The sequence below is a fragment of the Lithobates pipiens genome, unplaced genomic scaffold (assembly GCF_037356315.1).
Source record: "Lithobates pipiens isolate NorthernLeopardFrog02 unplaced genomic scaffold, aLitPip1_a1.2 Scaffold_16, whole genome shotgun sequence".
Taxonomy (NCBI): domain Eukaryota; kingdom Metazoa; phylum Chordata; class Amphibia; order Anura; family Ranidae; genus Lithobates; species Lithobates pipiens.
Window position 1 is genome coordinate 18,302,181 of NW_027507748.1, and position 27,850 is coordinate 18,330,030.

General features: G+C 46.5%; 2 protein-coding genes across 2 annotated transcripts in view; both read right to left on the reverse strand.

Annotated features, from left to right (window-relative positions):
* The window catches only part of LOC143981512 (uncharacterized), a 392,182-nt gene that overhangs the window by 13,993 nt on the left and 350,339 nt on the right, over positions 1 to 27,850 (reverse strand). The window lies entirely within an intron of this gene.
* LOC143984212 (uncharacterized) lies at positions 504 to 27,731 on the reverse strand. Its single transcript, XM_077484501.1, has 2 exons — positions 27,363 to 27,731; positions 504 to 1,000 (listed from the first exon to the last, which is right to left on the reverse strand). Exons 1-2 carry the CDS (start codon positions 27,682 to 27,684, stop codon positions 519 to 521), a joined length of 804 nt encoding a protein of 267 aa, XP_077340627.1. The 5' UTR covers positions 27,685 to 27,731; the 3' UTR covers positions 504 to 518.

Genomic DNA, 27,850 nt, shown 5'->3' on the forward strand with positions numbered 1-27,850 from the left:
ACAGCCGGTGTTCGAGTCGAACATGCATTCGACTCGAACACCAAGCTCATCCCTACATGCGTTAAGATAAAAAGCCTTCTCCCCCATACTTACCTGACATCCATCTAGATCCAGCAATGTTGCAGGAGTGTCTCGGCTGCCTGGGACTCTCCCTCCGCATTGGCTCCCACTGCTGCCAAAGTCAGTCAGCCAATGGAGGAGAGAAAGGGGGCAGGGTGGGGCCAGGCCACAGCTCTGTGTCTAATTGGACACGGAGCTATGGCTTGGTGTGGGTGCCCCCATAGCAAGCTGCTTGCTGGAGGGGCACTCAACGGGATTGAGGGGCCAGGAGTGCTGGCGAGGGACTCGAAAAGAGCAGGATCAGGGCTGCTCTGTGCAAAACCCTTACACAGGCCAGGCATGCTTATTTTATTTTTAGTTAAAAATAAACACGAGACTTCGGTATTGCTTTAAGTTAAGGGGTAACACACTTTAAATATACTATATGTGTTAAATATACAATGTATCAGTCTGTATGGTCAGTGGTCATGTGACATGTCACCTGTATAATCCTCCATCAGGAGAGCAGAGAAGAGACAACAAGACACAATGTTACTATTCTGTGTCACCCTCCCACTATGATCCCCCAGAGAAGAGGAGACAGGACCCCAATCTATAACACCCCCATACATGGAATATAACATGACCCCCCCATAGTTACCAATACCTTCTGTTTCCAGCATTCTGATGAACCTCGTATCATTGATCAGCTGGTATTCCCGGATCTCCTCACTGACCGGGTTTGTGATCCTGACCCGGAATCTCCTCTCAGGGTCGTCTCTCTGCACACTGGGGATAATCAGCGTCCTATTGTCATCTATCAGCCGGTATCTTTCAGGGATCGGCTCCCTGTCCACCTCCCAGGTCACAGCGCTCTCTTCTCCAGAGAACTGGATGCTCACCGCCATCTCCTCACCAAACCGGTTGAAGTTACTAGTGATGTTGGAGATGAGAACCGGATCTGGAATTATCAAGAGAAGAAGAAGTCACCAACACAGAGCCCAGATACATCGAATAGAGTGCTAGCTCATGCACTGATCATTATTCAAGCAATCTCCAGCCCCTCCCTTACATTCAGACCTCTGTTTTAAAATTTTCCCCATAGAGTACAATGGAGTATCTAGTATTAGATTATCACACTCAACTGGACTTGTCCTGTAACGTTAAAGAGGAGGAGCTTTTACAGCTACAGGTGTCAGGAACTAGGGATGCCCTGAAATTTACGATAATATTATGTTTTTAACACATTGCTGAAAGAAAAAAAAAATTGCTGCTAATGGTTTCCGAAAATTGCGTATGCGCAGTAGCGGTGCGCACACAGACGCTGGAGTTCGGAGCACTTTCCCCGCGTATGTTCCTCGTGGTTGAGACTTGAGACACAGTTGTGATTTGGGAGATGGCTGCATTGGAGAGCAGGCACCGTCTCTCCTGGATGGCTACTATTCGCCGGTGAGCATTCTCTTTAACTACTGACAAACAATCCATCTAGTACTATAACACATACATATAATAAATATGTCCTCATGCCTTCTCACATCCACCTGATAACATCTGGTGAATGTATGAACTGATGACCAGGTTGCAGCCTTGCAGATTTGAGCGATGGAGGCCTGGTGATGCACCACCCACGAGGCACTAATAGCTCTTGTGGAGTGCGCCTTGATCTGAAAAGGCGGAACTTTCTGCTTCAAAACATAAGCTTGAACAATTACTTGTCAAATCCACTTAGCAATGGTAGATTTAGACGCTGCCTGTCCTCTATTAGGACCTTCTGGCAACACAAACAAAACATCCGTTTTGCGAATCTGAGCCGTCAATTCCAGATAGCCTTCGATTGCTCTCACTACATCCAAAGAATGTAGTGACCTTTCTTCTGTAGAACAGGGATCTGGAAAAAGGAAGGGAGAACAATATCTTGGTTTAGATGAAAACCTGAAACCACCTTCGTAGAAAGCTAGGATGAGGGCGCAAAACCACTCTATCCTTGTGCATGATTAAATAAAGCTCTTTACAGAAAAGAGCTTCTAATTCCAATACTCTTCTAGCAGAAGAAATGGCTACCAGAAAAATTTAACTTCCTTGTCAACAGGACCAAGGGAATTTGATGTATCGGTTCAAAAGGCTGTTTCTGTAAAATTGACAGCACCAAATTCAAGTCCCAGGGGTTTAGGGGTGCCTTAACCGAAGGATTAAGGTGTGTTACACCCTGTATAACTCTTTGGAAAGAATTTGAAGCAAGCAGACTTTGAAACAATACTGACAAGGTCGAGATCTAGCCCTTGATGATACTCAAGGCCAGCTTCATTTCTAGCCCCATTTGCAGAAAAGCAAAGATTCTACCTATGACATTTTCTGGGATGCCAACCCCTGGATTCACACCAGGAGACATAAGCTTTCCAGACTCTATGATAAATCATTCTGGAAGCTGGCTTTCTTGCATTAATCAAGGTAGAAATCAAAGGGCCTGAAAGCCCACAACTCTTCAAAACATGGGTTTCAATAGCCAAACCATCAAATTTAGCATTTGTAATGCAGGATGGAACACTGCACCCTGTGATAACACTGGACCCAGGCGACTTTTGCCGTGGCCAATCAGAGAATGAGCTCTGAAGGGGGAACTCCACGCCAAATTTCTGAAAAAAAATTTGGCGTGGGTTCCCCCTCCGAGAGCATACCAGGCCCTTAGGTCTGGTATGGATTCCAAGGGGAACCCCCTACGCCAGGTCCACACCAGACCCTTATCCGAGCACGCTACCCGGCCGGCCAGGAAAGGGGGTGGGGACGAGCGGGCCGTACCAGGCCGCATGCCCTAAACATGGGGGGTGCCTTGGGGGAGGGGGGCGTGCGGCCCCCCCACCCCAAAGCACCTTGTCCCCATGTTGATGAGGACAAGGGCCTCTTCCCGACAACCCTGGCCGTTGGTTGTCGGAGTCTGCGGGCGGGGGGCTTATCGGAATCCGGGAGCCCCCTTTAATAAGGGGTCCCCCGGATACCGGCCCCCCACCCTATGTGAATGAGTATGGGGTACAATGTACCCCTACCCATTCACCTGTAAAATAAAGTACAAAAGTACAAAAAACACAACACACAAGATAAAATAGTTTATTGCACAGCTCCGGGGGTCTTCTGTCTTCGGGGGTCTTCTCGCCAGACTCCTCCGCTATCTTCTTATAGCTCTTTTGCTAGCAGAGGAGCCCAGCATTCTTCTTCGTCGCCGCGGCCTCTTCTTCCGACTTCGGGGGTCTTGTCCCCCTCTTCGGTTCTTTTGCCGGGCCACCGCGCCTTCTTATAGCTCTTTTACAGGTGGTGGCCCGGTCTTCTGTTGCCGCCGCCGCCGCCGCCGCCTTCCGTTCTTCTTCTCCTTCTTCTCCTGGAGATGTTGACTCAACGCCCTCTCCGGCCGCAATGCCAGGGACGTGCTGCGCGGCGACTTATATAGGGACAAGGGGCGGGGTCATCGGTTGATGTCACATGGGTGGATGTCACATGGGTTGATAGAGAAGAAGAACGGAAGGCGGCGGCGATGGCGGCGACAGAAGACCGGGTGTAAAAGAGCTATAAAATGCGCAGTGGCCCGGCAGAAGAACCGATATATAAGAAGATAGCGGAGGAGTCCGGCGAGAAGATCCCCGAAGATGGAAGACCCCTGGAGCTGTGCAATAAACTATTTTATCTTGTGTGTTGTGTTTTTTGTACTTTTGTACTTTATTTTACAGGTGAATGGGTAGGGGTACATTGTACCCCATACTCATTCACATAGGGTGGGGGGCCGGTATCCAGGGGCCCCCTTATTAAAGGGGGCTCCCGGATTCCGATAAGCCCCCCGCCTGCAGACCCCGACAACCAACGGCCAGGGTTGTCGGGAAGAGGCCCTTGTCCTCATCAACATGGGGACAAGGTGCTTTGGGGTGGGGGGGCCGCACGCCCCCCCTCCCCCAAGGCACCCCCCCATGTTGAGGGCACGCGGCCTGGTACGGCTCAGGGGGGGGGGGAGCGCCCGCTCGTCCCCACCCCCTTTCCTGGCCGGCCGGGTAGTGTGCTCGGATAAGGGTTTGGTGTGGATCTGGGGGGGACCCCCATGCCGTTTTTTTTCGGCGTAGGGGGTTCCCCTTGGAATCCATACCAGACCTAAGGGCCTGGTATGCTCTCGGAGGGGAAACCCACGCCAAATTTTTTTCAGAAATTTGGCGTGGAGTTCCCCCTTCAGAGCTAATAATTCTGTCAAAGTCTCCTCCGTATAGACAGAGATCCGACTTGGAGGCGACCTCCATTGAAATCAATGGGTACAAGTCGCCTACAAGTCGGATTGAAGTAGTACAGGAACTTCTTTTGAAGTCGGAGGCGACTTCAGTAGCGTGCATTAAGACGGCTCTTATTCACTTACATTGATTTTTAAATGTCCGACCTGAGGCGACTAGGGGCTACCTGAAGTCGGATCACAGTCGCCCCTGTGTGAACCAAGCCTTAGGTAGTGGATAACTTCTTGGGATTGGAAAAAGGTGTTTGCGGAGTGGGGGTATGTCAGCCAGCAAAAGGGCCCCTGTACAGACGATCGTCTGGGGGCATATGCTTACTCTGCAGGGATTGGTTGTAGGCGGATGTGTGCACATTGTCTCTACTGTGTCTGATCACCACATGGAGATGGGCAGTGCACATCTGTAGATAGCCTTCCATTCGCAAGAAGCTGTAGAATAATCCAGGTATACATTTTTCCAGAGAACAATGTATATTAAGGATTTCTATCAACGGAATTATAGTCATCGTTCATTGGTTTTGTATGGTTTCCATCATTGAAAGCATTTAGTCAGTTTGCGTCACTGACTATTTGAATGTATGCATGTCTGTGATTGGTACTTCTGAATTGTATTGTATTGTCCTTATATGGGCATTCACATCCTGTGTTACTGCTGTGAGGTCACACACTTTGTGGGAGGTGTTCAGCTGTTGGAGGCAAACCCTCCAGGGCGTGGCTTCCAGTGGAAAGCTAAATAAAGTTTTTGGTTGAGGTCCGAGGAGGGATGCTGACCGTTTGGAGATTGAAAGACTGCTGGTGATGGCTCTTTAATGGGGAACCAGGGGGGCCTGGCTGAGGAGCAGTCAGGCTGAAATGAGGATGTAGGTTACTGGGGATGTCTGGTCATTGGGATGAATGGGTTGGAAAAGTTAAGCTTAAAGTATTGTATCATTAAGATGGAAATGGGTGCTTATTGGAAGCACAGCAGCAGATGTGGCTGTGTGCATAGCAAACAGCCTAATTTCTACGACAGGAGTTATTGTGAAGATCACCCATCTGTCCTTAAAATCCTCCTGCCAGACCCTTGAGAACTGTAGCAGTCCTCCCCCACTCGAGTGAGCACGCCCCTTCTTAAAAAGTTTTTAGAGTTTTGTCTTGTAGGACTTCCTCCCCTAGGACTTTTGTCCCTGAGGTTGACTCTGAGATTTAACTTTTGAGCCTGACAGAGGAGGCCGTCGTGAGTGCCTGGAGGCTGATGCCCCTGGAAAGAGCCTGTTTAAAATGAGGGACATTTACTCCTTTTCTTAACTGGCAAAAGGGAGCTTTTCCCACTAGAGATCCTTTGGATATAATTGCCCAAATCCTCCCCAAACAGTCTTCCACCACAAAAGGGAAACCCAGCCAGAAGCTTCTTACATGGCGATTTGGCTTACCAATATTTCAACCATAAGATTCTATGCATATGTACCAACCCAAGCGTAAGGCGAGAGGTTTGGAAGATTGACTCTCTGATTGCATCAACCACAAACCACAAAGCCTCCAGAGGTTTGGAAGATTGACTCTCTGATTGCATCAACCACAAACCACAAAGCCGCTGGTAGGTTGGCCAACCCCCGGGCTTGCTGTACATGTATAACATGGTCTCTCAAGTATTGACAGACTCCAGTTGCTGCCACTGCAGGTTGAGCCACTGAGCCTGCCAAGGAGAAAACTTTTTTTTTTTAACAGGAATTCCAATTTTTTGTTGGATCCCTAAGCATTGTCAACAGGACAAGTCAGACTTTTATTTATGGAGGATATGGCAGCGTCAAATACGGTATACCCCACATCTTAGTAAATTTTTTCATAGGATAAAGTGTTTTTAGAGGGAAAAAATGTTTATCTGGGTGATCCCACTCACATTAAATAAGCTTTTCCAATAAACTATGAACAGGAAAGGCATGTGTAGTTTGGGGATGCTTCAGTGAACCCAAACAAGAGGAGGGTTTCTTAACTGACTCAGATAAGGGCAACTTAAATGTGGAGCGGACCAATCCAGCAAGAATTTCCACCAACACCTTCTCATCTTGAGAAGCTGAAGAGGGCCCTTCTCCACTAGATTCCTCAGAAGAGGAGTCAGTTTCATCCCAATCCTCTGAGATTCCTCTCCTTTTTCCCCAGAGTTCCTCTGTTTGTGGGTCCTGGGTGGTAGAGGGGACCTAGCACGTTTCCTTCCACTGAGAAGATGCGATTAAGGCCACTAGTCTTTCCTCTAATCCAATTATGTATGAGAAAAAACCTCCTTATACAGGGGCTGAAGTGCCAGAAGCAGTTTCAGCCCCTGACCCCGACGGCTCACCCTGGCCAGTTTTCCCAGGTCCTTCGGGGAGAGGTGCTGCAGAAGGGGGGGTCCTCAAAACCTGAGGGTGATCCTTTTGAGCCTCTATTTTTTGGGGTATTTGTACCTCTTCTGCCCATAGTGCCGAGCAACAAAGGTAGAGGTACTACAAATATGCACTGACTGCTGAGAAATGTAGTTCAGCAACTGCCGCTGCTACCAAGAATCAGTCTGGTAGCTAAGTAAATGCTGCATGGGAATGCCTGTGTCCCACACTCACATGCACCCGTCTGCTCTGTGTACCTCCATAAGACATGTGCATCTAAAAAAGTGCACCTTATAGCTTGTGTAGCCAGCGATGTGGGCATCTCACCATGCCGGTGTCGCATTAACACTCACCCCCCTCCTCAGACCACCCCTTCCACCACCCCTCGCTTTTTTCAAAAACTAGTGTTTCCCACATGAGCCAAGGCTCTGATTTATGAGTAAGCATGGAGGGGAGGCTGGGGCGAGGAGAGAGAAGGGCCGGTGGATGGGAAGCCGCCGTAATGGCAGAGACGGTGGCAGGTGGTGTGGTATACTACCGCTCCCTGCTAAGGCTCACCCTGGCCCCCTAAGCCGTGGGGGTAGAATGCCTGAAGAACAGAACCCCCCTACCCACATCCTACCCGGAGCATGGCTGGAGGAACGTACAGCGCGGACACAGACAGATCAGGCATGAAAGGTATGTGCTCTTGACATCCTCCAGTGGCGACTTTAGACATAGCATACTGTTGTGCTTTTAAGGACATTTTCCCGCACAATATTTACTAAGTAATTTTTAACGAAGATATTTTTAAGATACAGAATCAGTCTATATGACACAGTCTATATATGTGAAACGTATTCACGGAGACGAGTGATCATACAAAATAGCTACATTTATTGGTTGACAGAAAACAAATATTTACATGAAATATTAAAATACAGATTACGTTACTTGATCATTTTGACAATTACTGGGAACACCCTCAAACTGGGCGTAGTAGTACCTTGGACACAATTATCACCATTATCACTTCTCGGTAGAATCAATAACCTTTTGATATTTGACAATTAAACAAAATGTCTGTATTTCACACGTCCAACCGTTACTATACTGCAGGTAAGTAAGTGGTTAACAATGTGAAATAAATTAGACATTTGTTTGTCAATAAAATTGGCATCTATGCAAAAAGAAATTTATAATGAAAAATAAATTTAGAGAAAAATCTAAAAGGCGGTTATTAATTCGGGAGAAATATTTTCAATAATAGAACATTCAAAAAATCAATATTTAAGAGAACATAGAATAGATGATAAACATATATTTACCCATTTCCAATATGGCTATTAGTGTGGAGTGTTGGTTACCAGGAATTTTAAGATGGCTGCCGTGGCTTCAACATGGATTCTCTTACAGAGGAATTACTTGGTGTGACCTCTGAGTTCCAAGGAGCAGGGATCTTCATGAATGTAAAAATGTGTATTCATGCATGTCTTCCAGTGTCCCTTCTCGGGGGGGGGGGTCCCTAAGCTTCCCCCTGACTCTCACCCCCCAGCTCTTCTCCGAGCTTTCTTTTTTTCCTTCTCTCTCTCTCTTTCTATTTCTTAAATATCCTCTTAAACAAAAAGATCATAAAATTATACTAAGTTCTGCCCAGAGGGTATGTGTTCCCTCCTCATTGGCCGGCAACATGTAATGGTTAGCTTTCCCGGGAGTCTCGTGATTTTAAGGTAATAGCACCTTCCACCACCAGGTGTCTCCATGTGTTTGGTGTTTTATTTCTTTAAGTTAATATTTTTTTAATTCTGTAATATGCGTTCGTTGTTATATATGTTCTAACGAATATATCTCTAGTGTTCAAGAATTATGGCATAATATAAAATACGTTTTAACATAAATTTCAATAATCACTTGCATAATTTGGTGATATATTTGTATATCAATGTATATCTGTTAATCTTTAGTCCGTTTAGAAAGGACACAGGTTAGATATATATCAAACAAATCACATACAATTATTATCTATATGGATACATGTATAATTTGGGTATCCAATCAATATTTGTTTATCTAAACATAGGTTAAATTCTTATACAATTCTAATCATGATTTATGTTTTTTTTATAATACTAATTTGTTGCTAAAACACTTCTACTTATAATCACACTTTCATATATAATTTCTTTATGACAAAGTTCTTTAGATCATTAGATACCAAACCACAATATCTCCCTGTTGACCTATGTATAATTTGAATGGCTTAGAAAAATATGGATGATACTGGTATATGAATCTTACAGCATGTTTTGAGATGAACTCTGAGTTTCCAATAATAATTAAATGGGTTAGTTGTGTCCTTCAATATGTTTCGTTGGATAAGGAGTCAGCTAATTGCATGGTTGTATACTATCCAAACAGTCTTTTTACTTACGCACAATGGGGTTCTCTAGTTAAGGGTTATTTCCATGTGATAAATACTTATGCAAGTTTGATCTTCTCACCCTAACCAACAAAATAAGTAAACAGCTTTTTGTTTGGTGACAGGAAATACCATTGTTTCAGGTTTTTTTTTCAACACAGGTTTTGTAAAAGTTTAAAAAGAACTAATCCTTTTAACATTTGGAAAAGAAAACCTGCGAGATTTGCTTTAAAGGTCTCCAAGAGGTCACAGTTCAATAATATCAACATTGTAGTTCATCTGTTCCTGAGGCCTAAACAATCTCACCTCTTTGACAGTAAATATGAAATGTATTATTATTATTTTTTCTTAATGAATTCACAACAATACATTTACTTAAAAGGAGAAACCTACTAGAATTAAAAAATTCTTAAGGAGTCTCCCTTACCTTATCCAGCTGCAGGGTTCTGTGTAACAGACCCAATCTTCATCTCTCACGGTGGGCTCCATTTAGAGAAACCTTCAGAGACTGGGGCTATCTTGAATAAGGGGATCTGCAGTTCTGGGCCTATAAAGCATATGGCTGAAAAAAAATAAAATACTGGACCCGGGGTTTCTTCAGGCACAAGTCCCGAATAGCATCCAAGTCAGCCTGGAAAAGACACCTTGAATGAATCTGATTGCATGGCTTGACCCAGTGAGGATATTCCAGTGGGGCTCAGCACATCTTTACTCATGAGAAACACCTAAAACACTGGCAAAAAAAATGGAGGTACTCCCAGTAAGGGGAGGAGTTATATAGGGGGTTGAACTTCCTGTCTAGGGTGTGCCAGTGTCCAATCACCTAGTGATACCCTATAAAACCCATCAGTAATTACTAAGCCTCTGTGTCCCGTGATGTACGAGAAAGACATTTTAAAGTTTCTGATAAAGACCCCAAAATTTGAAATCTGCAGTCCTTGTTCAGCAGAAATTTCAAGACTGGGTACAGTGCCAAGGCATTTTTTCAACAGGTTTGATACACCACCTGAAAACACGTCATCCAGTTCAGCATACAGAATACAAGAAAACAGTACCGCTTTCAGAAAGTGCCTCTGGGTCAGGCTCAACACCATCTGTGGCTACAGTCGTTAAAAATGTAAAAAAAATACAAGTGACAGTCCCAAGGCTCATGACATTACAGATAAAATTATGGAATTTATTGCATTAGAAGACAAGCCATTCTCTATTGTGGAGGACATTGGTTTCTGTAGGCTCATGCAACATATTGAGCCACGTTACACACTGCCAAGCAGACGCTACTTTGAAGATACCCATCTACCCGAATTGTTTTGCAGTGTTAGAAAACACGTTCATGCTGGGCATGGATTAGCACTGAATTGTACTAATTTTTTATTTTCAGTATTTTTATTGAGTTTTTTAAACCGATTTCAATACAGCAATGCAAAAGAAAATTTTTCAAAAACATATAGCGTACTCTTGGGTCGGAGAGTGTAGAATTATAGTCCAGTATACAATAATCAATACAGAATACATGAGACAGTTTCTCTTATTTCTTTGATAATACAACGAGATAATACAGTAAGGTATGTAATTATATAATAAAAGTATGCATTACCAATCCTTCAGCCTTAATATTTGTGGTCGTAGGAGAGACGGGCTACTAAGGGAGAGCCTCCTCTCCACCCCAGGGGGAGCACACTGTGGAGAGGGAACCCACCCCAGCCCAGTCTCTAAGAGTGACATAGAGAGTCTGAAGGGGGCTGCTGATACCCCATTTACTAGCTTCTGTAATACGCATACTTAAATGCCATTGTGTATCTTGTTTTGAAGAAAACAGAATCACTGCACTCATTTAGAAAGTTGAGATATAGCAGGTTAAACCATCGTAAGAACAGGAATACCCAGCTACACTGGTAGACCCTTACCATCTGTGTAAATCTCAAAATGCGAGACTGAAGCACTGGGGAAATTTTGTATTAACCCAAGAGCACAGCAAAAGAGAGGATCGTAAGAGGAGCAGGATTAGAAAGAATAAGAGGGAGAGCAGATCCATAGGTAAGAGGTAGCATAGAGAGGGAAGGAGGGAAAGAGGGAACGAGGGGGGAAGGTCACCTAGGTGAAGAATAGCGTACCCAGACTCCTAAGTCCCTGGAATAATAGGGATTCCGATGTAGTTAGCCCATGGTTCCCAAACCAATTGAAATTTGTGGGTTTTGTCTAGAAGTTTACTGACAATCTTTTCCTGGGCCATGATCCAAGAAATTTTCAGTTTCGCACCATTCAGTGGTACCGTGGGCCTTTTCCAATTTTTAGCTATGGTAATTCTAGCTCCTAAGAGCATGTAAAAAATTAAGGATTGAGTGTGTTTGGGGATCTTATCAATGCTGGCATTAAGAAGTGCTATTTCAGGTATCTGTGGGACAGCCGTTCCCGTAATTTTTCTCAATAGGTGGAAAAAACTGTTCCAAAATTTTCGTATCCTAGGGCATGTCCACCATATGTGGAGAAGGGTGCCCGTGAGTCCACAACCCCTAAAACATAGGGGGGAAGTGTTTCGGAAACATCTTAGCCAGAGAGGCTGGGACACGATACCAACGCATCATGATCTTAATGCTAGCTTCCATTAGTGAGGTATTCATAATGCCTTTGAATGATCTGCCGAAAAGCGAGTACCATTTGGTCAAGTCCCACTCTATTGCCAGGTCTTGTTCCCAAAGTCGGGCGTATAACGGTTTGTTAAGAGCCTTGGCTAGAGAGTTGTAAACAATGGAGATGCCTCCCCTCTGATCCTGTATGTCAGCACACCATATTTCATATTGAGTCGGTGAAGGGGGAGTAGAATTGAGGGGCCATTTGGAGCGTAGAAAATGGGAAATCTGAAATAGTCTATACCTTTCGGTAGTGGGCATCTCCAATTTACTCACACAGTATCCCGGTGTGAGAGGTCCAGTGGCGTGTAGGAAGTGGCCAATTCTATATAGCCCCTTGTCCACCCACCATTTAAACGCTAAAATATTTTGACCCGGTGGGAATTCTGGATTATTAAAGAGGTGTGCAAGGGGGCGCAGGGGAGAGACCAGGGCTGGGAGCTTTCGTAGTTTGTCCCACAAAGACATAGTGTGAGATAGTGTAGGGGCCAATATTGCAGGGCGAAGTTTTGGTGTAGACCAGAGTAAGTAATCAATCGTGTATTTCGGTATCGCCTCCCTCTCCATTATAAGCCAGTCAGGCTTAGGGCCCTTGGAATATACTACTGAGATTTGAGCTAACTGAGCGGCTTGGTAATACCACCAAACATTGGGGAGAGCAAGGCCACCCTGGGTCTTGGATCTATAAAGAATCTCCTTGGAACATCTGCTGCCTTTAGAACCCCAGACAAACTTTAAGATAGAGGATTGGAGCCGCATAATTTGGGCTTTTTTGATTGGGATTGGAAGAGAACGGAAGAGGTATAGCAAGCGAGGTAAGAGGGTCATTTTAATAGAATTAACCCGACCCAGCCAGGATAGATCATATTTGGACCACATGGCCATATCCGCTTCGAGTTTTTTGAACATGGGGGGGTAATTGCTAGCAAATAACTTGTCATGTCTGTCGGTTAAGTTAATTCCCAGATACGGGATGGCTGAAGAGTTCCAAGTAAACGGGAAGTGAGCCTGAAGGCGCGTGAGAAGGTTTGGCGAGATGGATATGTTCAGTGCTGCGGATTTTGAAACATTGACTCGAAGTCCTGAAGCGACTCCAAATTGTTCCAAAAGTTTGATAATGTTAGGAGTAGAAATGAGGGGGGATGTGATGAAAAGGAGTAAATCATCGGCAAAAAGGGCACATTTATGTTCCCGCCCACCACATGAGACTCCTCTGATATCCGGATTTGTATGTATGGCTATGGCTAAGGATTCGATGGCTAAGGCGAAAATCAGGGGCGATAAAGGACATCCCTGTCTAGTCCCCTTCTCGATGGAAAATATTTCAGAATATCGTCCTTGCAATCGTACTTGGGCGCTGGGGTTAGAATAAAGTGATTTTAAGGTACCTAGGAAATATGGCCCTATGCCCCACCTACGAAGTACTTCGAAAATATAAGGCCAGGTGACTGTGTCGAACGCTTTTTGTAAATCCACAGAAAGGAGGAACCCTTCCTGAGGGGGTCCACCATCCCATTGCGAATTAAGGAGGGACACTATGTCTATGGCTCTTCTTACTTGGTCTGGGCCCTGTCTCCCCGGGATAAAGCCTGCTTGATCCTGGTGTACATACTGAGCTATGAAGGAGGATAAACGATTTGCCATTATTTTCGTTAAAAGTTTGAGATCGTTATTGATCAATGAAATCGGACGATAGTTGCACACCAAAGACGGGTCTTTTCCAGGTTTTGGAATGACCGAGATGTATGCTAGGTTAGAGGCTTTATCCAGGGGAGTACCCTGGCGAAGAGAATTAAAAAATCTCGCTAAGTAAGGAGCTAAAGTGTCAGAGAATTTCTTGTAATATCCGACTGAAAAGCCGTCTGGGCCGGGAGCGGAGCCTAGTTTGAGTTTCTGTATGGTTTCCTTGACCTCCGAAGAGGAAATGGGTTGTTCAAGGAGCTCCATATGCTCCCTAGAGAGTTTGGGCAAGGGTAAGGAGTCTAGAAACTTCTCGACGCTTGGGAGAGGGGTGGGATTGTTGTCTTTGTAGAGGGAAGAGAAAAATTCGTGGAAGCATTTTAGGATGCGTTGTGGGTTTTGTGTCGGGATGCCCGACGGTAGCCTTATCTTGGGTAGAGCCATTATCCGTGATTTGGGTGACAGTTTGGTGGCCAATTTAGAGCCAATTTTATCTTTGTGTAAATAAAACCTGGCACCAGACCATCGGAGGTGTTTTTCTGCTTCAGTGGTGAGGGCTAAATTAAGTTTGATTCTTGAGTTTTCTAAATCCCGACGGGAAGCTTGTGTACGTTCACGTTTGTTACGTTTACATGATGCCTGGAATTCGTTAGTGAGTTTGGTTATTTCGGCCCTATGTTCTTTCTTTAGTTGGGAGGAGAATTGTATGATTTTGCCCCGTATCACAGTTTTATGGGCTGCCCATAATGTAGCAGGGGAGACGTCTGCCGTGTCATTAAGTTTGAAGTATTCCCCTAAGTCCCGTTCCAACATGGAGCAGTGAGCTGGATTACTAAGAAGCGATTCGTTGAGACGCCACTTGAATTCCTTATTCGTGTTACAAGGGTTGCAGAGGGAGATTGTAACCATGGAGTGGTCTGAGATAGGGGAGTCTCTAATAGTGGACTTCAGCGCTAGCGGAACATTAGTACCTCGTAGAAAAATATGATCTATCCTGGCGTACGATTTTTGTGGGGCTGAATAGTGGGTATGGTCTTTGGCGCGGGGGTTAAGTTCCCTCCAAATATCCACTAAACCCGTGTCAAAAAGGAGTTTGGCTATCCTAGTACTTTGTTTAGAGGGTTGTTTAGGACGATGCAGGCCAGATCGCGATTTATCTAATGACAGATCGAATGTTATGTTCGAATCCCCCCCCAAGACTATAACTCCGTCCAGTTGCGGGGAAAGGGTGGTTAGCATTGAAGTGAAAAAATTAGCTTGACCTTTATTGGGTGCATAGTACGAGACAAAAGTATAGACTGTCCCGTCTATGGTGCCTTTAACCAGGATATATCTGCCCAGCGGGTCAGTAATAATCTGTGACATGGAAAAATTGAGATGTTTAGAAAAGCAGACAGCTACACCTTTCGTTTTGTTTTCCGCATTGGAGAGATAGAATTGGGGAAAGCTTTGGTGAAGAAATGAGGGATGGAATGATTTAGGGAAGTGGGTCTCCTGCAGCAGGAGAACCGCAAATTTTTGTGATTGGTATAGTTTGAACAATTTCCGCCTTTTAACAGGGGAATTGAGGCCCTGGACATTATGTGAAACTATGGAGATGGGAGGTGAAGCGGTGTTAAGAACCGACATGGATCAGGTGGGAGGCATCATCTAGGAGAGAGTGGGACTTACCTTGTGTAATGAGGACGGTAACCGCCAAATTCTGAAAACACACTTGGATAGGAGACCTTCGGGAGGAACAGGTAGGATGAGGGATGGAAAAGAAAGGTAGAGAGATGGATCTGCTAGGAAAAAAATAGGAGATAAGCGATATGTCAGAACATGTAAACAATAAACAAGCAAACAAGAACACCCAGATGAGGTGTGGGAACCCATTCCCGCACCTCACACACCCTAACCCCAAACCTAACCGTATTATCGCACCACCCATGAGTAGAGGGTGCGCGAGATCTCCAGTCCAACCGAGGAACTCAACTGAGTCCCCCTTTTGGTTAGAGATACGTGGAGGCACAGGACATCCGCCCCGGCCCTCTCCAGGAGCTTAATAAAAAAAAAAAAACAAATAGATCAGGAACTGAGCCCTAAATGTCCCTAAGGACAAAATGTTGCAAACCGTTTGATTACCTCACCAGCTATTGACCTACAAATGATGACAAGGCTGGAATAGTCCAGGAGTTTCGTGAGAAACCCGTAAGTTAAACAGAATAGTAGGTCTAAGAAGGACTTAAGAGGGGAAACTTAACCTTCGAAATTCAGTGAAGAATCTGGGGGGAGCCTATTTGTATAATTATCATCAAACTTAGAACTCTATCCAAAGATAAGAGATAAAAAGTCAAAGAAAACCATGACCATGTGAGCAATGTAGAATACAGGAACAGTACAGAAAAAAAAAAAAAAAAAAAGGGAGAAAAGGGGGGGGGGAAACCACCCCCCCCCCCCTTTTTCAAATAGTCAAAGAGGGTCCTGAGTATATCCAAGGATCCGGATCAGCCGGGATCAAGGAGCAAGACACGGGTCCACAACCGAACCCGGATCAGAAACTGTCATTAAGGCGGCTTGGAGTCCTTGGACTTCTTTGAGAGGCGCTTCTGCCATGCTGGGGCGATTGGGCTCGAAGGTGGAGGTCTCTTAGAGGACACATTCGGGGTCTTGTGAAGAGGAGATGATGAGTCAGGATCCCTTGAGATGAGGCCAAGTTGAAGGAGGAGTTTTTCACCGTCTTGAAATGATGAAAAGCCGTAAGATTTAGAATTAAAGGAGAATGAAAGCCGAAATGGGAAGGACCATCGGTATGCAATCGATTTCTGGGATAGTGCGAGAAGCAGCGGTTTCAAAGACCTCCGTTTTTGGATGGTATAGGGCGACAAGTCAGCAAAGATTTGTATGGGGTTGCCCTGGAACATAAGAGGTCCTTCGCCCCTCGACCGTTTCATGACCTCCTCCTTAACCTTGTAAAAATGTGGTTTTACTATGATGTCTCTCGGGAGCCCATCTTGGCGTGGAGGTTGTAGCGCCCTGTGAGCGCGATCCAGCTCAAGGCGATGATCAGGAATGTCTGGAATGAGCTCTTTTATGAATGATTGGACCACTTGAGCCGAGTCCTGGAAAGACTCAGGGATTCCTCTGATACGGAAATTGTATCTCCTCGAACGATTTTCGAGGTCGTCTATTTTGGAAAACGCAGTTTCAAGTTGATCTTGTAAATCCTGTATTCGTGCGGTATTCTGATTTACTCTGGAGACTGTTTGATCTGTTTTGAGTTCGATCGTTTCAATTCTGTTGCCTAGTTGTTGTAAGTCAGCGTGAATGGCTGAGGTGATTTGAGTGGCAGTTTGGGAGAGACCCCTGGCTAACATGGTGCCGAACATTGCAACCATAGAGGGAAAGTCCTGAGGTGAGGGGAGATTGCTAGGCATAAAGGCCTCGCTGCCTCCTGGGCTTGCTGTGATGTCCTCCAGGGGTGAGAGTGGCATCTCGTCTAGAACCCTGCCTAGGAGGGATTCGGTGGAGGAGGGGGGACAGGCAGACATTGAAGGTATTACTCACTGTGGTAGCTGCCTGTCCTGCAGAGTGAAGAGGTGGGTCTGCTATATTGTTGTCCTCCTCCTGTATCTCCCCTCGTGCTGCGGCGCTCGGCGCCATCTTGGCTGTGAGCGCGGGTCCCGGGCCCGTGTTTAGAACACGGGAAAGGTCTCTCCGAGCCGTTCCTCCGGCCATCCCGGACTGCTCGGGTGTTTCCCCCGTCCGCCGGTGATACTTGCGGCTGAGGCTCGCTGCTTGATTCAGCGCTGGAGTGGTTGTAGGGCCGGGGCGGTGCGGAGCTCGCGGACTAAGCTGCCATCCGACGAGCTCCCGCGCATGCGCCTCCGGATTGTACTAATTTTTTATTCATAAAATTCATCATAATTAAAAGTTGAATATGAATAATAACGAATATAAACACAATTTTGAATTTTATATATCAAAAATCTTTTATTATTAAAAAAAAAAAAAAAAAATGTAAAAAAAATCCCACTGTCATTTTCAGTATCGGCTTTCGGGCTAGTGTATCTTCCATTTTCAGTTTTGGTTTCAGGACCAAAATTTCCATTTGGTGCACCTCTAACAAATAATCCCCAAATTACCCCTTTTTTAAAGTAGACTTGCCAAGGTATTTAGTATGAGGTATGTTGAGTTTTTTGAACTTGAAATTTTTCCCACAATTCTTTCCAAATGGATTTTATTTTTTTCCCCCTACAAAATTGTCATAACAAGTTATTTCTCACACACAGCATATGCATACCACAAATTACACCCCAAAATACATTCTACTACTCCTCCTGAGTATGGCAATACCACATGTGTGAGACTTTTACAGCCTGGCCACATTCAGAGGCCCAACATACAGGGAGCACCTTCAGGAGTTCTTCAGGAGTTCTAGGAGCATAAATTACACTTTTAATTTCTTGACTATCTATCACACTTTCGAAGGCCCTGGAGCACCAGGTCAATGGAAATGCCCAATGACCCCATTTTGTAAAGCAAATCACCCCATTGTATATTCTATGAGGCATAATGAATCTTTTGAACATGTAATTTTTCCACAAGTTTTTGGAAAACGTGGAAAGAAAATGGAAATGCTTTTTTTTTTTTAACACAAAGTTGTCAACGTATAAGATATTTCTAACACACGGAATGTACATACCAAAAATGACACCCCAAAATATATTTTGCTACTCCTCATGAGTACAGCAATACCACATGTGCCAGGCTGAATGTGGCCACACAGCCTGGCCACATACAGAGGCCCAACATTAAAATAGCACCTTTAGGCATTCTAGCATAAATTACACTAATTTGACTACCTATCACACTTTTGTGAGACACTGATGGGCACTGTAGTGGCACAGAAGAGTACTGATGTGGCATGAATGTGGCATGGATGAACATGGGTGGATGTGGTATATATGAGCACAGATGTGGCACAAATGTGGCCTGGAAGAGTACTGATGTGGCATGAATGTGGCGCGGAAGAGTACTGATGTGGCATGGAAGAGCACTGATGTGGCACAGATGATCACTGATGTGTCATGGATGAGGATTAATGAGCCATGAATGGGGATGGATAAAAATGGATGAACATAGCTGGGCATGGCTGAGCACTAGGGATGAGCTTCGTGTTCGAGTCGAACATACGCTCGACTCGAACATCGGCTGTTCGCCCGTTCGGCGAATTCCGAACATTATGGGCCATTCGCGCCAAATTCGTGTGGCGCTCACGGCCCACAATGCACTGCGTCATCGCAGTGCATTGCTGGCTCATGATTGGCCAAGCATGCACTGTGACCCCGCATGCTTGGCCAATCACAGCGCCAGCAGCGAGGAGAGCCATGATTGGCCACAGGCAGGATGCCTGTGGCCAATCATAGCTCAGGCTGTGTAGTACACGCCCCACACTATATAAGGCCGCCAGCGCGGCGGCCTTGTGCAGTGTGTTGGTGTCTGAAGCAGTTAGTGGGTGTTCTGTGTACCTTCAACACAGTACACACCGATCGTTATCGGCCGATCTTGCTCTTCTGTAGCGGTTGTTGTCTGCGTGCCCTGACCGCAGTATACACCGCTATATTCCCCTCACCTATATAGCTAGTGATCTATCTTTTATAATAGAGCTTGCAGTCAGTAGTGTTAGGAGCTTGTACGTGCTGTCTGCGTGCTCTGTACCCAGTACACACCGCTATATCCACCTACATAGCTCTTCTCTATTTGAGCCCACTTGCCATCTGCAGGAGTTATTGGAAGTTGTGTGTGCCTCCAGCACAGCACAGTATACATCTGTATATACCCCTTTATCTCTGGTGTTCTATAATAAAGGCATCTGCAGGAGTTAGTGTGTGTTTTGTGCCTCCAGCACAATATACACCTATATCTACCCTTTATTGCTGTTCTCTAATAGAGCCATCTGCAGGGCTTAGGCCGCGTACACACGCGGGGACTGTTCGCTCAACTTTGTCCGCTGAACAGTGTTTCGGCGGACAGTCCGCTCGTGTGTGGGCTTTCAGCGGACAGTTTCAGCGGACAGTCTGCTGAACAAAGTTTTTCGGAAATTCCGAAAAACTGTCCGCTGAAACTCTGTTTCAGTGAACAGTCCCCTCGTGTGTAGGCTTGTTCGTCAAACTAAGTTCCGCGCATGCTCAGAAAGGATTTACACGCCGAAGTTTGCATTGCAGTGTATAGGACGTCGTATTTTTCGTCCCGTCGTACGTGCCGTTCACGTCATCGCGCACGGTTTCAGCGGACTGTTCGTTCGTCGTGTGTGGGCAAGTCCGTCCATGCTAATTTTGAGCGGACTGTCCGCTGAAACTGTTTGACGGACAAAGTTGAGCGAACAGTCCCCGCGTGTGTACGCGGCCTTAGTGGGTGTTGTGTGACTCCATTACAGTATACCCTTTTATCTCTGGTGTTCTATAATAAAGGCATCTGCAGGAGTTAGTGGGTGTTGTGTGCCTCCAGCACAATATACACTACCCAACTGCTGTTTTACCCAACTCCCTTCAGGCCATTACCATGTCTGGAAGGCCAGCAAGGAGAGGCAGACAGGCGCGAGCCGATAAAAGAGGGCAAGCAGGCTCTGTGTCTAGAGACAACAGTACTGGTCGTGGACGCGGTGCATTGTCATCAGCACGTGGCCATGGGACACGCTTGTCCTTCTTTTCGGCAGCTGGACATGTTGAACCGCAACATGCCAACAACTTGGTAGAGTGGATGACCAAGCCCTCTTCATCCTCTCTCACCCAGTCTCAGGGTACTAGCAAAGCAGCTGCCAACGCATCGTCTTCCCTCCTCTCAATGTCATCATCAGTGACTCCTTCCCTAGACCCACCACGTCCTCCTGGGGAGTCTCCTGAACTCTTTGAGCACAGTGTTGGGTACATGCTCCAGGAGGATGCCCAGTGTTTTGTAGGCTCTGATGATGACACTCAGCTAGAGGAAGGCAGTAGCGTGAATGCAGAGAGAGGGGATGCTCAAGAAGGACAGCAATCTGGCAGTCATGTTCCACAAGCTGCAGCATATTGCCAGGTTAGCTACAGCGATGAAGAGGGAGGGGATGATGAGGGCACTGACTCCACGTGGGTGCCTGGTAGGAGAGAGGAGGAGGAGGAGGCACATGTCCAACGAGGCAGGATGCCCTCCGGGGGCCAGCTTAGGGGCAGCACACCGACTGAATCACACCGCAGAGCTCCGCCTGTGCAGGGCGCTGCCTCTGCGCGTTATTCTAAAAGTTCTTTGGTGTGGGCCTTTTTTGAGACGAGTGCATCAGATCGCACCGCTGCTATTTGCAACATATGTCTCAAGCGTATCTCGCGTGGCCAAAACATCAGCCGCTTGGGCACCACATGCTTGACCAGACATATGTTGACCTGCCATGCAGCTCGTTGGCAAGCGTACCTCAAAGACCCACACCAAAGAACAAAGCGGACCTCTCCTTGCTCCTCATCAGCTGGCATCTCCAACCCCACTAGACCTTCAGTCCTCTCTGAAACCTGCTCTGAGAGGAATGAAGGTGTAGAATTAGGTGTGTCACAGCCAAGTGCTTCCGGGCACTCTGCTAGCAGTACACCCACGTCCGATTATAGCAGACAAATGTCCCTGCCCCAGCTGCTGGACCGGCGAAAGAAGTTCACTCCCAGCCATCCACATGCCCAGCGGTTGAATGCTAGCTTGGCTAAATTGCTAGCACTTCAACTGCTGCCTTTTCAGTTGGTAGACTCGGCCCCCTTCCGTGAGTTTGTACAATGTGAGGTTCCTCAGTGGCAGGTCCCCAAACGACACTTTTTCTCACGGAAGGCGATTCCGGCTCTCTACCGGCATGTGGAAGGCAATGTCCTTGCCTCGCTGGACAGGGCGGTCAGCGGTAAGGTGCATATTACCGCTGACTCATGGTCCAGCAGGCATGGACAGGGACGTTACCTGTCTTTCACGGCCCATTGGGTCACTCTTCTGGCAGCTGGGAAGGATGCAGGACAAGGTGCAGTAGTGTTGGAGGTTGTTCCGCCACCACGCCTCCAAAATGCTACTATTGGTTGTGACACACCTCTCTCCTCCACCCCCTCCTCTTCTTCTTCCTCCATGGCCTCTTCCAGTGCTCTGTCCTCAGAACCAGCGGTGCTCTGTAGGCGTTCCAGGGGCTACGCAAGTACGCAGGCAAAACAATGCCATGCCGCGCTTGCGCTGGTTTGTTTGGGGGACAGGAGCCACACTGGGGCGGATGTTTTGTCAGCTCTGCAGGGGCAGGCCGAGAGGTGGTTGACGCCATGCCAGCTTAAGCCAGGAATGGTGGTTTGTGACAATGGCACCAACCTCCTCTCCACCCTCCGACAGGGACAACTGACCCATGTGCCCTGTGTAGCTCACATCCTTAACCTGGTGGTGCAGCGGTTCTTGGGCAGGTACCCCGGCTTACAGGATGTCCTGAAGCAGGCCAGGAAAGTATGTGTGCATTTCCGCCGATCATTTAATGCCTGTGCTCGGCTGGCTGAGCTCCAAAAGGAGTTGAACCTGCCCAAGAACCGCCTTATATGTGACATGCCCACCAGGTGGAACTCAACGTTGGCCATGCTGCAGCGGCTGCACACGCAGCAGAGGGCCATCAATGAGTACCTGTGCGACTACGGCACCAGGACAGGGTCAGGGGAGCTCGGTTTTTTCTCCCCACACCAGTGGGGCATGATCAGGGATGCATGCACTGTCCTGTCACCGTTTGAGGAGGCCACAAGGATGGTGAGCAGTGACAGTGCATGCATCAGTGACACTATACCTCTTGTCCACCTCTTGGAGCATACGCTGGGTGGAATAATGGACAAGGCACTTGAGGCAGAACAGAGGCAGGAAGAGGAGGACTTTCTTGCCTCTCAAGGCCCCCTTTATCCAGACAGTGTTCCTGCTGTGCCACCCATCACACAGGAAGAGGATGAGGAGGAGGAAGAGGAGGAGGAGGATGATTGTGTCAGCATGGAGGTGGAGGCTGGCACTCAGCATCAGCAGCGGCGGTCTTGTAGGGATGATTTACAGTCCCAAGAAACACGTGGACTTGTACGTGGCTGGGAGGAGGTAGCTGCAGATCATGTTGCCCTTAGTGACCCAGAGGACTCCGGACCGAATGCCTCAGCTAACCTACGCTGCATGGCCTCCCTGATCCTGCAAAGCCTGCGGAAGGATCCTCGTATTCTTCGGATCAAGGAGAGGGACCATTACTGGCTGGCCACTCTCCTTAATCCACGGTACAAGGGTAAGGTTGCCGACCTTATCTTGCCATCGCAGAGGGAGCAGAGGATGAGACATCTCCGGGAGGCCTTGCAGAAAGGTCTGTGCAACGCGTTCCCAGAGACTGGGAGGTTACAAACTCCTGGTCCTGGACAATGTGTTGCTGAGGCATCGGTCAGAAGGAGCGGTGGAGAAGATGGCCATCTGACTGATGCTTTCAGACAATTTTTTAGTCCGCAGCCCCAAGGTATGATCGGTTCCAGCAACCATCACCAGCGTCTGATTTACATGGTGCAGGAATACCTAGGGGCAAGGTCAGACTTGGACACCTTTCCCACCGAAAATCCTCTGGTTTACTGGGTCTTGAGGATGGATCACTGGCCAGAGCTTGCACAGTATGCAATTGAGCTACTGGCCTGTCCTGCATCCAGCGTTCTTTCGGAACACACCTTCAGTGCTGCTGGTGGCTTTGTTACCAATCACAGGGTGCGCCTGTCCACCGAATCAGTTGATCGACTGACCTTCATCAAGATGAATCAGTCTTGGATCACCCACAGCTACCAAGCACCTGAAGCTGATGTAACCGAATAATTTTTTTTTAAATATCACATCCCTTCAAGACTGCCTATGCTGATGCTGAGTGACTGTCCTGTTATGTTGATTGTCTATCCTCTTCCTCATCCGCTGATATGTTGGAAGAACATTTCTGGTTCTGGGTGATGCCAGCAGCCCAATTTTTCTGCCCCAGTTTAACAGGGGCGTTTAATTACAATTTTTGATGCAATGCTTTGTCCGTCCAAACTTGGTTTCAGCGGACAGTCCGCTCGTGTGTAGGCAAGTTGGACGGACAAAACCAAGTTTGAACGGTCTGTCTTACGGAAATTCCGTAAGACTTTGTTCGTCAGACTGTCCGCTGAAACAGTCCGCTGAAGCCCACACACGAGCGGACTGTCCGCTGAAACACTGTTCAGCGGACTAAGTTGGGCGAACAGTCCGCCCGTGTGTACGCGGCCTTATAGTGTTGTGGCACCAGTACCACAACCACCAAAGGTCAATTTTTCTACCACTGTTCAACAATGGCATGTAATTACAATTCTTGATATAATCGTTCACAGCAGGGCGCTCCAGCGCCCACCAAGAGTCACTTTCAGGGCTTACAATGTTGTGGCAAAACCAACACCTTATTCCGCCATTTCTGCAGAGCATATAGGGCAGGCCCCTACTTTCAAACATCCAACTTACAAACATCTCCTAGTCTCCTACTTGCAAACGGAAGGAGACAACAGCAAGTGAGATGAAAAAAGATGGACGACAAAACAAATTATACAGGGGTGATAACCCTTCCCTATGTTTTCCAAAAAGCTTAAAAATTGTTTTTTTGACTGGAGCTACACTTTAAAAATGTACCAGTTGAAAATTACAAACAGATTCAACTTAACACAACAAACCTACACAGTCCCTGTCTTGTTTGCACCGCCTGTATACTGCTGTTCTGAGTATATAGGGCCTGGGGGCCACACGCATTTCCTTTTTTTAATATGGGTACGGGGTTCCCCTTAATATGTGTACAAGACCCAAAGGGGCTGGTAATGGGCAGGGAGGGCTACCAATGCCATTTTTCTCAATGATTTTCAACCATATTGCAGGAACCAGATATAACATTAAAACCGCAAGCAGTTTTCAATGATGTTATTTCAGTTTAATGTCATTTTGTGCAGGGACTGTTCTAAACACGGGAAACACATGGCACTTCACAGGCATACTACAGACACCCCCCAGGCACCATATTGAAAGGAATATTTCACTTTTTATCATTTTAATCGTCATTAAAATCAGTGCTCCCGCCAAAACGGCCATTTTTAAAAACATTTTAGGCATTGACCCATGTCCTCTGGGGCAGGAGCCAGGTCCACACACCCTTTTTAGGACAGTATCTTGCATATTAGCCGTTAAAATTAGCACTTTTAATTTCGAACGTTCGAGTCCCATAGACTTCTATGGGGTTCTAAAGTTTGTACGAATTTGGGGTCCGTTTGAAATTTCTGGTGCGAACCGAACCGCGTTGCATGGATGATCACTGATGTGGGTACATATGAGCAGAGATGTGGTATGGATGAGCAGGAATGGGCAGAGATCAGGGTTGTGGGCACTTCAGATCCAGCCCACAGTGCTGCTCCTTCCTCTCCTTCCATGTCTGGTTCATCTCACCCCCTCTCTTTGCACCGACTGGGAGGAGCTGAACCAGACATGCTGTGGTCTGTTGACAACTGATCGCTCCATCATTGGATGGAGCAATCACGTATTAAAGGGCCATTGTCATTGGCCCTTTACCCCATTCCATTACATGTTGGGTTCGGAGGACCAGACAGTCACGGACATTGCCGGGTGCAAACCCTGGGGGGTGCAATTCTGGGCAAGCATCATACAATGACCTCCCAGAGTTATCCGACCGTGCTGTAGCCGTCATTTGGCTATGGCCCAGTCGGTAACTGGTTAAAGTGTTACTAAATCCAGTAATATAAAAATAGTTCATATGCCCCCCCCCCCCCCCCCCCGTGCCCACAGCTTATAAATCTTTTTACATTAAAATATTACCACTTTATACCTTTTTGGCTGATCTGTATACCACGGTCACATGATAAATTGCCCAGTTTGTCCAGAGCTGTATTTTCAAGTAGGAGATTTCCACTATTTCTTCTATACACGCCCTTATGTGTGATGCCAATATCATATGACCCAGCTAGCTCTGAGAACAAGGAAATGTTCTCTCCAGCAAGAGACTAAACTGAGCATGTGCAGGTTGGTTATTGCCTGTGTGTTAGCTGGCCTTCCCCAGATAGACAGTGCAGGGAGGGGGGGGACCTGTACATACAGGATCAAACAGCTTTAGTCCATCCAGTTAAACCACAAAAAAAAAAAAAAACGTATTATGTCTTATTTTATTGCCATCTTGTTTGATAACCGAATGTTCAGGGGTTGTAAATCTTTCAAATAAAAAGTTTGTCAGAATTAGGCATGTGCAATTCGTTTTGTTACGAATTCGTTTTCGGATGAATTTCGGCACATTCATTCATTCGGAAGCATCCGAATGAACAAAAGACTCTTGACTAAAATTAATTTTCAGAAAAAACGAAAACCCAAAAGAACGAAAAACGGTTCAATCTACGAGTTTAACAAATCAATTACATTCGGATCATTATTTTATTTTTTTCTATTATAATTCAATTATTAACCAGCATTATAATTTTTTTATATTATATTAAATTATAGGTATTAGACTTTCCTTTCAAATATGGCTAAAGTAACCGTTAGTGAACCTAACAAATACGAATGCATCCGAAGTTACTAATAATCCGAAGTAACGAATGCCGCTCATAACGGATGATCCGATAAACTAAAAAAATGAATGTAATGAAACTAAACACATTTTTTGGTAGTACACGTGTCTAGTCAGAATTGTGATCTTTATTCTAAGCAAACAAATTGTGATTCTCATTTTATCCAGAATCGTGCAGCTCTAGTCCACACCATAGATGTGCACAGCCTATTGCATTATGGGTGAGCACCCCAGAACACAAACACACACGCGTATGTCAGCAGAGCAGTGGATAGTGTAAGTAGTTCAGTGGACGGTGTCAGAAGTTTTTTTTTTTTTTTACAGCCCTGTTGGGGGCTTGGTAACATTTAAAGAATCTAAACAAACATCTGATGTTTCACTTTTGAGACAGGGAAAGGGACTAAGGACAGAGATTCCCCAGTCCCTTTCTCTGCAGCCTCAGCTGCACTACACAGTGACTGAATGGGAAGTGCTCAGTGCTGAGTGGCTTCCTGTTCCGTCACAAACTGAAGCTTAGTGTATTATGCTTCAGTTAAGAATGAACACAGGAGCGATCAATACAGATCACTCTCTGTGTTTACTCAAAAAAAAGAAAGGGGATGATTAATGAAGTATTTACTGGCCTCTTCCCCCACTCTCCATCCTGAAACACCCCCCGCAGCATTCGGTGGGAGGGGAGAGGATAGGAGGGAAGCCGGCAGCACTGCACGGGGGGTAGACGGGGTGCCAGGAAGCAGGGGAAAGCGGCACCACACAAGGTGAATAGAGAGTGTGCCCAGGCACACCCTGTGCCTATGGTCCACACTAATCCACTTGTTTTCTGTTTTACCCTTTAGTGCCCACAAAGAGGACACTATGCCCACCCCCTCCAGTGCCATGCTGAGTAGGACAGTTGGGTAGATGTCAGTGGGGGAATACTGGAAATCTGTTAGGCCCCTTTCACACATGCGGACGTTATGTCCGTATTTCATCCATCCATTTGCGGATGAAATACGGGCATACATTCATCCCTATGGGATAGCGGGCGTCTGAGGATGAACATCCGCAGACACCCGCTATTGTCCGCCTCCGCTACGGTCCGATTCTGCAGACGAAGGAAAATCCTATTTTTCTACCCGTCTGCAGAGCGGATCTGATGAACACGGACAGACGGTCTGTGCTCATCCGATCCCCATAGAGGAGAGCGGAGAGCTGACAGGGCGGTCCCTGCACAGTGTGCGGAGACTGCCGTGTCCGCTGCCGGCTCAGCGGGGACAACTGAGCGATCCCTGCTGAGTGAGCGGATCTTCACGGGGCGGATCATTACTGATCCGCCCTGTGTGAAAGGGGCCTTACATGAAAAACTTGTTTCCTCTCCTCACTCATCCTGTTTAGTAGACACTTTTTCCCCATAGAGTACAATGCAGTGTAGAGAAGTGTGATGTAGTATATGGACTCTTACCCAGAACACGGATCTCTGTAGAGGACAATAGATAATCCTTATCATTGTAAATGTAACACCAGGTCTCATACACACAGGAGTCGTCCTTCCTGATATGTGTCAGCTTCCAGCAGCCACTGCCTGCGTGCAGTCGGATTCTGGAGTCATGATAATTAGTGTATTTGTAATGCGGGAAATACTCGATCATCGTCTTCTCCTTCTCTCCGCACTGTCTGTACAGCTCCATTTTACCTTCTTTAAGGGGACATTTCATATTACAGTCAGTGATGTCTGATCCGCTCTGTACATACACCGTTCCTGATGACACCGATATGATCATCATACACAGGAGACCTGGGAGGAGAAGACAGATCAGAAATGTGAGCAGAACTTTCAGAGTGTCACAAAATTCCATTTGTAATTTCTGGTGTCATGAATATGAACAGAAGCAAGAAAAACCTAAAAGTCCCAGCAAAGAGGAACATAAACATAACGATCATCCCAACGCC

Excerpts from the sequence above, each read along its gene's own strand:
- LOC143984212 (XM_077484501.1), bottom strand. The coding sequence starts at position 27,684 with ATGATGATCATATCGGTGTCATCAGGAACGGTGTATGTACAGAGCGGA. Across the intron at positions 1,001-27,362 it reads TACAGAGATCCGTGTTCTGG|ATCCGGTTCTCATCTCCAAC; the intron begins GTAAGAGTCCAT and ends TGATAATTCCAG.